This window comes from Agrilus planipennis, unplaced genomic scaffold, assembly GCF_000699045.2.
Source record: "Agrilus planipennis isolate EAB-ADULT unplaced genomic scaffold, Apla_2.0 scaffold96, whole genome shotgun sequence".
In the NCBI taxonomy this organism is placed as follows: domain Eukaryota; kingdom Metazoa; phylum Arthropoda; class Insecta; order Coleoptera; family Buprestidae; genus Agrilus; species Agrilus planipennis.
The window spans coordinates 848,827-860,532 of NW_020438968.1; the positions used below are offsets into that span (position 1 = coordinate 848,827).

The 11,706-nt window shown below is 28.7% G+C and overlaps 4 protein-coding genes across 6 annotated transcripts in view; 2 read left to right on the forward strand and 2 right to left on the reverse strand.

The window, feature by feature from the left end:
• LOC108734460 (V-type proton ATPase subunit C) overlaps window positions 1-516 on the forward strand; it is a 7,058-nt gene extending 6,542 nt beyond the window's left edge. The window contains exon 10 of the mRNA XM_025975352.1: window positions 498-516. The gene's annotated coding sequence lies outside the window, so the exon portion shown is untranslated. The remainder of the gene's footprint in view (window positions 1-497) is intronic.
• Window positions 253-3,653, reverse strand: LOC108734415 (DNA polymerase epsilon subunit 2). Its single transcript, XM_025975348.1, has 9 exons — window positions 3,028-3,653; window positions 2,813-2,975; window positions 2,354-2,742; window positions 2,173-2,292; window positions 1,939-2,080; window positions 1,644-1,879; window positions 753-936; window positions 496-672; window positions 253-399 (listed from the first exon to the last, which is right to left on the reverse strand). The coding sequence occupies exons 1-9, from the start codon at window positions 3,090-3,092 to the stop codon at window positions 322-324; spliced, it is 1,554 nt and encodes a 517-aa protein (XP_025831133.1). The 5' UTR covers window positions 3,093-3,653; the 3' UTR covers window positions 253-321.
• A 75-nt stretch (window positions 3,654-3,728) lies between these two features.
• On the forward strand, window positions 3,729-11,700 carry LOC108734436 (serine/threonine-protein kinase D3). The gene is made up of 16 exons (XM_018466003.2): window positions 3,729-3,814; window positions 4,489-4,647; window positions 4,709-4,853; window positions 4,907-5,038; window positions 5,122-5,324; window positions 6,268-6,526; window positions 7,221-7,401; window positions 8,085-8,214; window positions 8,275-8,407; window positions 8,477-8,665; window positions 8,715-8,863; window positions 9,168-9,398; window positions 9,496-9,679; window positions 10,211-10,393; window positions 10,629-10,714; window positions 10,769-11,700. The coding sequence occupies exons 2-16, from the start codon at window positions 4,516-4,518 to the stop codon at window positions 10,880-10,882; spliced, it is 2,451 nt and encodes an 816-aa protein (XP_018321505.1). The 5' UTR covers window positions 3,729-3,814; window positions 4,489-4,515; the 3' UTR covers window positions 10,883-11,700.
• Window positions 10,355-11,706, reverse strand: part of LOC108734438 (serine/threonine-protein phosphatase 2A regulatory subunit B'' subunit gamma-like) — a 5,429-nt gene continuing 4,077 nt past the window's right edge. For all 3 annotated transcript variants that reach the window (XM_018466007.1, XM_018466006.1, XM_018466005.1), the window contains exon 3: window positions 10,355-10,405. The gene's annotated coding sequence lies outside the window, so the exon portion shown is untranslated. The remainder of the gene's footprint in view (window positions 10,406-11,706) is intronic.

Here is an 11,706-nt window from a genome sequence, read left to right on the forward strand (position 1 = left end):
ATTACAGAAAGAATTAAAAACTGCATTAAAATTCATTTCAAACTATCTAAAAATTCATGAAAAGAAAATGAAACCTAATAGTTTTTGAATAAATAAAATACGAACACTTGTAGAATTTTTTTTATAGATATTAGAAAATATACTATATTCATTGCCTGTCTTATTGTTGCTGATATTTAAAATTTATTAACAAATAATAAATGTCGCTGAAGAAGGGAAAAGGATTACAATGAGGAAAAGCAAAACACAATAAACGGTTACGATATTCTTATCAATTAAATTAATAAATTTAAAAGGCTTAAAACTGATTATAGTAAGTGACTACAGCTGACAATCTGTTACAAAGTTTGAAAAAGGATAGTACGATTTAAAATGGAAATTATTTTCACAAAATGGACCCTGTAATCAAAAATTCCCGTTTATTAACACATCAAATTATATTATAAAATTGAGGTGCATAAATATACTTAAGAGTTCTTAATAAGAAGTACTTACAGGATTTACTATTGTACACCCATGATGAACTCCTTGATAGGCATCTGATTTGTCGCCAATAATAACCACGTCAGGTAATGGATATAAGCGTAAAGTGTAATCGTAATCCCAATAGACCGGAAGAGAATTAAGCGACATAGGACTTAAGTGACCTTGACTAATAATCGTTTTAATTATCTAAGGATAATTGAAATAAAAAGTTACATATGTTTGTATAATTTATAAAAGAAAATTATTTAAAATAAAATGATACATACGCTTTCGGAAACGTTTTCTTTTTTTGGTTTGTGTACTGTTCCCTGCATTAATTTTGCTAAAATGTCCCCTCTGAAAATCACTATCTCTCTTGTACAGTACTGTATTCTGCACGGGTTTGTGGTAAACACAGCTTTTGGCAAATATTTTTTAAGTTCGTCAGTTACAAATGATGGTAATGGAAACCTTAAAAAGAATATAAGTTAGTTAACAATTTTAACTTAAAGAAATATAATTACTATTCAAATAATCAAAATTATATTATTTAAATTAGTTATATATTATGCATTAAAAGGTAATTAATAGCGTACTAGAGTATATTACTTCAAATCAGTGTTTATTTCTTTTCTAACTTTTAAAAAAAGTTCCCAAAGACTACTATTTCCTACCCACTTTTAATTATAAAGATCAGAAACATATTTTTGTTAAAAATAATAGGATAAAACGTAATTGCCAGGCAAGTATGGTGAAATATCGAGTTTTATATTATTGCTTGTAATTAATAATTCCACCCAATATTACGATTAGTCCTTTTCACTGTAAAAACATTAATTTACAATAATAAAAAATAGTGAACAAATTAACTCAAAGAAAATGCCACTTAGGGAATACAATTTTAATATACACGAAGAAAATCTTATTTTGGCATGCAATAAAAACAAATCATTTAATAAGCTAAAAAACGTGTAAATTTTTTTTTTTTCGATTATTCTGCAGAATATATACGGAAACTGGTCAAGTAATTTCTTTTAAGAATTCTATCTTTTTTGTTGAAAAATGGTTTCTTATTGAGAGAAATGAATGCAATTATTACTTACAATAAGAAATAAAAAACAGAAAAATCATGAAACTATTTTGGTATATACCAAAGGATTCTATAGTGAAAAACTTGCCTTGGAATAATATGAGATGTACTTGGATCCTCTAGGCCTGGTACAAATATAAAATGACTATTATTGGTTAAACCTTGGTAACGCCTTGCTAATTCTCCAAATTGCTTAAAATGCTTTTTTAAATTATCTAATTTTTCAGAACCCAAAGAGTCAGTCATAAAATTTCCCATGAAGATAAAACAAACAGGAGGATTCCCTTCCATGCCATTAAAGAGTACTTCCAATTTATTAAAAACCTTAAATATTCCGTTACACAAACAAATTAAGAAATTGACAATAAATAAAATCAACTTACAGAAAGATGATCAAGCCAAAGGTCAGAAAATATTAAAAATTCACCATATTTGTCCTGTTGTAGATGTTGTTTAAGTCTTAAAGAATCTCTCAAAGGTGTTAATGAACTTCCACCAAAATAATTAAGATTACCAAATGGTATTCTGCAATATTAAATATAGTATAAATACAAAACAGTTTTAAAAAATAAGCAAAACAGCTAAAATATTAAAGACATAATAGGTTATTATTTTACCTTGAATCCTTATAATCCTCTCCTGGAGGTAAGATGATAGTAGCTACTTGTAAAATTTTATCTTCATATTCACCATTTACCAAAACAAAGCAGTTTTCAACAAAAAAACCTTTATCATAACTGTAAATAAAAATTAAAGACAATTACTTAAAAATAATTTGTCCATACCATCTTAGCTTACTTTGCATATGTTAGATCTAGCTGAACTTTACCAGATGGGTCTTCTAAGTAATATTTTCCTTCTGAAACTAGCAATAGAGCCCCCAAGATAAGTGTATTTTCAAGAGTTACTTGTGTAGTAGTCAATAGATAATCAACTGTTTGAAGAACAATTACATTGTCGTTATCATTTAATATTCTTTTGAAATTTCGCTTTGTTCTCTGGTAAACTGTGTTATATCTTTCAATGAATAATTGAGACTTAGAGGAAGCATCTGGTAAGAGTTTTGGCTTTTTCATATTTGGTATAAATATTTTTCTGTCAGAATCGTACATGAAATTAGGAAAATCAAATGCAGAAATTACAGAAAAAATTGTTTCGTGTCTATCATAACCAGCATGAAGACAAACCTACAAAAAGAACGATATTTATATAAAAATCTTATCACGTAGACATGACGATTTGCCAGTTATGTTTTACCTCGACAGCTTGTAATATGTTTTCTTTTTCAATGCTTTTGTCTGAAAGGCACTGTTCTTCTAAACTTGTACAAATATTCTTCAAATATGTATCAAATGTTTGTTTATTTTGAAGATCAATATGTTCTTCTAATAGTTTTTCAACTATTACTTTGCAAAGTTCACTGAAAAAAGAATTGTATGTTTTGAATTTTTAAAATATTATCAATAGTTCACCTGCGAACTATAAAACCGCTTAACTTTAAAGCATTTTGTAGTTTCTTTTTGATTATATCCATCATAAATGGCACAATTTTTTAATGTAGCTGTTTTTTATTATCCTTATATTGTAAATAATTTGTATGGTAAATAATCATTGATAACCTTAATCAAACTGCATAGCACGGCACTTAATTTCGCGCCAGAAATTATGTCATAGTAATGTCTTAATCTGTAGTAATGTCCATGTAATGTCTAATGTCTATGTGATGTAATGATAATGCCCAAGAAAATTATAATTGGAGCAAAAATTTAACGAAAAGCCAATGAGTCTAAAAAGTATCATCACAAATAAAGAAAATAAGACGCGATTGTACGCAGCGTGATGAACGACCGTGCATCAATTTTAACTTAGAGTATGTGTGCTCTAAAAGGGATCAATCAGTATTTTCGGCATAGATTTTAAGTTGTTAAACACAAACGTAGTGTTAAACAAAAACATCTTGTCTACATTGTAAAAGGGATGCGCACTACTTTATTGCGCAGCGTACAAACTAGCACAACTTGGGCGACGCTATGGAGTATTTTCTTTGTTACAAGTAGCAGAGTAAAAAATGGTAGAATTTATGTAGTAGAAGTAAGCGAAACGTGTCCACTTCTGCCACAACTTTTGTGTATACATGTACCCCTGTCAATTATTATTAAAATGTAGCGCACTGTATACAATAAATAGATGTGGCACAAAAAAGCACAAATTGCAGCTTGCAAAATGACAAGTTTTTAATGTCCTAATTTTACGTAACAGGTATTATATACAGTTTAACGATTTCTTTTGCGTTTGTTGCTGCAGTAATTTGTAAAATGTCATCAGCATGTCATCAGCGAAAATAAAATGACTGTATTTCGGGGTTGACAAAATAATTTATTTGAGTTTCGAATAATCATGTTTTGATTAAAACCATTTCACCTTTTTAATGTAGTTTAATAAATTATTCGTGAAGTTTTGATGGGATAATATAATTCTCTTGTGCTTCANTTAAATTTAAAAATTAATTCATTTTCCTGATTGATAAAATTGAATATATTATATTAGAAATTAATTTAAATCAGTATCTATCCATCATATTAATCAAATTTTATGCAAATAATTTTGCAGTTAAAGTTCATTAATATAGCTATTTAAATTGAATTGTAAGTTTCTATCTTAATTTAAGTAAGTACTACGTAAAAACTAAAAACAACCTTAATTTGAGAAATTAAAAGCTTGTTAAATTACATGTCCTGCAAATAACTCAACGGTATTTTAATTAAATAGGTTAAATATTTGAATGTATACGTCAGAATTAAATAGAAATGAAAGGCTTTCACTTTGCATGACTACAGAAAAGGCGTTTTTATAATTTGGTACCAGAAGTAGGATGAAATTTTTATGTTTATGATTCAAAATAGTAAGTTTGACTAGAAATAAGGGTCTTGTAGTTGATTTTAGATCAATGATTTGAAAAAATGGAAGACCAAGGACCAGAAGTTTCGTTCATTTTTCAGTTTGGATTAATTCGAGATATTGTAACAGTGCCTCAGACAACACTTAACTTAAAAACTTTGAAAGATTTAGCATGTGACTTTATTAATAGCAAGGTAAAATGCTGCTCCAATTTGTTGTAATTCTGTTATTTATAAGTATCTATTTAAATTGTAGGTTCCTGATCATGGAATTAATAAATTAGAAGATCGTTTGCTTCTTTTCCGTCATGAATACAATTCTAATAACATTTTGCAATTCGTCAATTCTGCATCTGAAATAACTGATGAAACACTAGTAGAAATTATTCTTTCTGGCAGATGTAATATACATGAAATAATTGTTACCTTTTTATTTATGTGGAATATTTTTTAGCAAATCCCATTCCGGATGTCTCAGTGGTTAGGCCTCATGCATTATCAGTGCATTCATATAAAACTCCCACTTTTTGTGATTTTTGTGGTGAAATGTTGTTTGGTCTTGTTAGGCAAGGATTAAAATGCGATGGTAAGTTTATAACATTCTGTGTTGTTTATTTTGTCAATTTGTTCTTTAAATGGAAAACATCCTTATGCTTTCTGTTCCTGCAGGTTGTGGCCTAAACTATCATAAGCGTTGTGTTGTAAAAGTTCCAAACAATTGTTCATATGTTCTTCTGGCTCAGAACAAATCTGTTGGTGATAAACCTCAGAGGTGGCGTTCTGACACTCTTCAAGTGCCGCGAAGTCCCTCTGGTGGTTCAAATTCATCTCTGACTTCTGCAAATTCAAATAACACCGAAGATAATACTTTGGTAAGAATTGCTAACTTTTTTGGGGCTAATGTGAATATTAAAGATTGAAAATGACATATTTCACATAGATTTCAGTATTAACATGATATTTTTTTGTTATTAGAATGAGTGTAGATAGTTTAATTAAACATAAACAGTTAGCATTTTTAATAATTGACGCTGGCTTTAAATATTCCGTCCATTTTTTTAAAATATATATTTTAAAGGTTGTATGTAATGTGGTAATGGCATTAAGTTTAAGATTTTTATGGCTACTACATTTTTATTTGTATTTTTAGAAATGTATTTTGTATTTTGTTATGTAATAGATGTTTTTGCAGTAAATTATGTTTTTTTATTTCATCATAGTTGTTGCTTTTTTCGTTGCAAAATTTAATTTAACAAATGCCTAACTTAGTTGTATCTTTTTGCTAGTGAATTAAGTTACAAAAAATATTTCATACCTGTAGAAAAGTTTTAACAAGATTCTTTAAAATTGTTTGTGCAGTGAAAGAANAGAGTATATTACTTCAAATCAGTGTTTATTTCTTTTCTAACTTTTAAAAAAAGTTCCCAAAGACTACTATTTCCTACCCACTTTTAATTATAAAGATCAGAAACATATTTTTGTTAAAAATAATAGGATAAAACGTAATTGCCAGGCAAGTATGGTGAAATATCGAGTTTTATATTATTGCTTGTAATTAATAATTCCACCCAATATTACGATTAGTCCTTTTCACTGTAAAAACATTAATTTACAATAATAAAAAATAGTGAACAAATTAACTCAAAGAAAATGCCACTTAGGGAATACAATTTTAATATATATTGCCGCTAAATGTTTAAGCTAAAATTTTAAATACCTATTCTTAACTTGATGTATCTGTTGTAAGTTTGTAAAACGCTATTGGTATATTCTCATATCTAATCAAGAATATCTTTTCTATTTTTACAATTTTAGTGCCACAATGCTTCGTCTTCGCTAGGAAGTAACCGTTCGATTGTGGTGGATAAGGGGATAAGTGACCGAGTTCGAATACCTCACACTTTTGTCTTACACAATTATACACGTCCAACTGTATGCCAGTACTGTAAAAAATTGCTGAAAGGCCTATTTAAACAGGGGATGCAATGCAAAGATTGTGGCTGTAATGCTCATAAGAAATGTTTAGATAAAATCCCCAAAGATTGTACCGGGGAACCTTTAAAAGTTACTTCCGGTAAGTACAGACGTATATTAGTTAACTAATACAGTAAAATCTAGGATTAATTCGCAGGAATATAATTCACTTTGGAAATCAGAAATGTGTTTGTATTCCAAACGATTTGTAAAGTAAAGGAATTTTAAGCGATTTCGTTTACAATCCAAAAATATTTACCTGTAGATACAGCAGACATTTGATAACAACAGTTGTTCACTTATCGGTTTTACTCACGTTAACGAATAAATATATATACGAGTATAAAACACTCATACATTCTCATCAAAGGACGGCAGCTAATGCATAAAACCGTAATGAAATACGATTTTTTGTCAAAGAAATCAGAAATTTTTGAAGATTTTTTTATTTTTTGGAAATGGGTTTTCTCTTACTATTTTTAGCAATTACTAGAATCTCTTGTGCCTACTGGGTTTCTACATTTAAAGCGTCTATCTAACAAATTTTAAACAAGTTTATTCTATGCTTCATCACTAATAAACTCAATATCATCTTCAAATTTATTATTACACTTATTCCACTCTGAAACATTGAAATAACATTTTTAAGACCAATGAACATTCGTTTCTATAAGTGAATGTGCATAATAGAGTGAAATAGTTCAAATTTACTTGTTAAATACTAAATTATTTATTTGTAAACCAATGTATTACTCATTTAGAAAAATAATTATGCTGTAAATATGAATTTTCAGGTAATTTCGATTATGCCGAGAGTTCTGCAAGCAGTGATAGTCATGTAAATACTTTGGCAGAAGAAGATAGCGATACCGAAAAATTCACTCCTGTTCCTCATCATTATTCTAATGGTGCTGCTACAACATATATTGATGTGATTCCTGTCCACGATGATGATAACGACTCGAATCCATCCAGGTAAAATTACAACTTATTTAGCCTTGAGAGATAAATAATAACAGCTTAATTTTTATTATTTAATTCCAAACTTTTCGTTTTCATTACGTTTTTGTTGTCCTTGTAAGGTGAAACCACTGTCAAGAATTTGATATATTAAATAGTGGAAGTGAAGCTGGAAAACTATTCATCTCTTTTATAGTGAATTTCCGTAAAATCAAAGCAGAACTTTTAATATAGTTATCAGGCGCGTGTACAACTTAAATCTTCAAATATTGAAAGTAAATCACTATTAAATCATGTTACAGTTATAGATTCAAAAAGTCTGGTAGTTGCATTTATATGCTGAAAGCGGAGGTAAAATATTTGAAATCGTTTATTAAATTTAAAAATTAATTCATTTTCCTGATTGATAAAATTGAATATATTATATTAGAAATTAATTTAAATCAGTATCTATCCATCATATTAATCAAATTTTATGCAAATAATTTTGCAGTTAAAGTTCATTAATATAGCTATTTAAATTGAATTGTAAGTTTCTATCTTAATACCTTAACTAATATTACCTCTAGAATCTTCTTTCCCCTGTATACATGCCTGATGGTTAGTTAAGCAAGTGAGTTTCGAACAGAACAATAAAAAAAAAATAACAATATAAAATGAGAAAATGAAATAAGTGTTATAGTGCTTTTACATTTCAGTTCTTCCTCTTCACCGAGTGCCAACATTCCATTACAACGAATTGTACAATCAGTAAAACATACAAAACGTAGAGGATCTAAAGTGATAAAGGAAGGGTGGTTGGTTCATTTTACAAATAAAGATAAAACGGTTGGTGTTGTAGTATGATATAATTATTATTTATTTTGTATTAAAATATAATCGTTTCAGGTTCGTCGTCATTTTTGGAGACTTGATAGTAAAGCTGTTACACTCTTTCAGTCTGAACAGGGCTCAAAATACTACAAAGAAATTCCGCTTGCAGATATCATTGCTATAGACACAGCTAGAATTAAACAAGGGGGTACTTATATACGATATCATTAGTAAGTTTGTACGTATTGTCTGTACTTATGGAAAATATTTTTGTTAGGTATAATGCATTGCTTCGAAATCAGGACACCGAACGTTGATTACTTCGTGGGACAAGATCTATTATGCGATTTTCAGACTGACAAGACAGTTAATTTACCTCCTCCTGATAGTGGTATCGGGGCTTATTTAGCAAAAAGTTGGGAAACTGCAATAAGACAAGCCCTACTTCCTGTTACAGCAAATTTAAGTAAGTATTGAAAAGTTTAGAATTCAATGTTTTACAACTTTATTTTAAGGAACAGAACCTTCTACAGACAGTGAAGAACAAGTTGCAGACATGAATCAGTTGTACCAAATCTATCCTGACGAAGTACTTGGCTCTGGTCAATTTGGTATCGTTTACGGTGGAGTTCATAGGCGGACAAGTCGACCTGTTGCTATTAAGGTATTTTTATTCAGTTAAATAAACTATGTATAACTAAGAGAAAATAAATAACGGAGTGATCATTTTGATAATTCACGGGCAACATTGGCTTTGGAAATTACTGTACATATAGACGGGCAATCAAACCATAAGTTAAGCTTAGTGTGAATTGATTTGAATTGTACCCTCAAGTTACTGCTAGAAACTTACCTTTATGTATTTTTTTTAAAATATTTTTACGTTATATATGTAGAAATCAGATGGTAGAAGTGTTACTTAAAAAGTAATTTTTTTATTCTTATATTATAATCCATTAATTTATTAGGTAATAGATAAGCTGAGATTTCCAACAAAACAAGAAGCTCAATTAAAAAACGAAGTGTCCATTTTGCAAAATTTGTCTCATCTAGGGGTTGTTAACTTAGAAAGAATGTTTGAAACGCCTGAAAGAATTTTTGTTGTAATGGAAAAGTTAAAAGGTGATATGTTAGAGATGATTCTTTCTCACGAAAAGGGACGTTTAGACGAAAGGGTCACGAAGTTCCTTATAACACAGGTAATTATGTAAAAATTTCTTAAATGTAAACAAACAAAGAAAATTCCAGTTTTATGTGCTGTTTTTTTGGCATTTATTGAATGAGTTTTTTTTGTAGATTCTGGTAGCTTTAAAACATTTACATAGTAAAAATATAGTGCATTGCGATCTCAAACCAGAAAATGTACTACTAAGTTCAAATGCTGAATATCCTCAAGTCAAGCTGTGTGATTTTGGTTTTGCTAGAATTATAGGAGAAAAGTCGTTCCGCAGATCTGTTGTCGGGACACCAGCATATTTAGGTATTTTTACTATATATATATATATATATATACATACAGTAATTACACGTCCCATTTCAATATAAATTATTAATATTTAAAATCTGAAGTAAGAAATTAATTAAATTATAAATTACTGAATTTCCCCGTTTTCTTTTGTAATCAATAAAAAAAATATTGTGTTTAAAAAATCATTATACTTATCAAGAAGCTTAACAATAGAAAATAAAAACCGACTTCAAAACTTTGCCTATATCACAAATTTAAACTAAAATGTTCAAATACAAACATCATTCTCTAATTTTCCACACTTACGACACTTAGAGGTGGAATATTTTCTATAAATTCAAGAGGAATTACCTTTGATACAGAATCTGTTCAATAAAATTACACAAAAATACACAAACAAAACTAGTCGAAATGTTTTTTGAAGTCGGTTGAAAAATAAAATTGGACAAATACAAAAACGTAAAAAATAAAAGTACAAATTAGAAACTAATGAAATGATCACAAATTAAGTGCAATAATATCATTAATTTATTGTACTTACAGCACCGGAAGTTCTGCGTAACAAAGGTTACAATAGATCCCTCGATATGTGGAGTGTTGGAGTTATAATTTACGTAAGTTTAAGTGGTACATTTCCATTCAATGAAGACGAAGACATTAACGAACAAATTCAAAATGCTGCTTTTATGTATCCTCCAAATCCATGGAAAGAAATATCTTCCGATGGTAAGCTTGTAACTTAAATAGAAGAAAAGTAATCATTTTTGAAAAAATTAAAAATAGTGTGAAGAAAAATTGAGAATAGTGAATGTAACAATATTTTAAATTTTTTAAAGTAATTAAACAGGTACTTTATAAAATTGTTATAATAGATTGGTTTGCGATTTTATTGTAATTTTCAAAAATAACTAATATTTGTAAGAGTTCGAAGGGTTAGCTGTTTATTTTTCAATTATTTCAGCTATCGATCTTATAAATAATTTGCTGCAAGTGAAGCAGAGAAAAAGATATACTGTCGATAAATCTCTTCAGCACATATGGTTGCAGGTTAGTTAAAAGTTTAAATTGTGTACATTATTATTACTATTCCGCTTTTCAAAGGATTACGAGACATGGTGCGATCTTCGAACATTAGAGAAGCAACTTAATGTAAGATATCTGACTCACGAATCAGACGATGCTCGTTGGGAACGTTACCAGACTAATCGACAATGACCTGATAGTGGTTGGCTGCACAACATGAAAAAGTGCCTCCAGGGTCTTAAAATCTAAGACCGTTCAAATCTCCCGTTTTCACTTTATCTCGTAAATGTTTTTTCGTCACTGTAAGTGTACTAAACGAGCTCATATTTTCAACACCATACATAAACACAACTCATGACTATAATTACATTGACTAGGTATTTACTGACAGCAGAAGACGAACAGCTGTTTTCTTATTTTCAAAAACGTGATTATAATCATTTCAATTAACGTACTGGCTGCTAAAAATTTTTAATTAGTACCGTTTATTTAATTGTAGTTTAAGTTTTACAAACAACGCTTGCTTTTTTTCATATTATTGAAATAGCAATAACAAGCTAATTTAAAAATGTTTTATTTTGACTTTAAAGCAATTTAAAGATAGGCGTTTATTTTATTTAAAATGTAATTACTTAAAAAAGAATCTTTGCATTTCTTCACATATTATTGTCACATTTTTATTCTATGACACGTTGCATTTGAAACTAATTTTACTTATCTGTTTCCTACTATATAATTATATACTGTATTTATTTTTTATCTCTTTACATTTATTATTAGAAATTCGATTTTAATAAGCAGAAAACGATGTATAGTTGTAGCACGATCTGTGATTTACGTTTTCATAAAGCAACCTAAAATAAGTTGCTTTTATTAAAGAAATCTCGTTTTTGTCGTTGTTATCTTCCGTTTTTCTATTATGCTTTTTATATACAATATGTATTTTACAAAGTTTATTTTTGTATACTGTACTGATGATTAATTATAAGCGACTTACGTACAGGTTTATCAAGTGT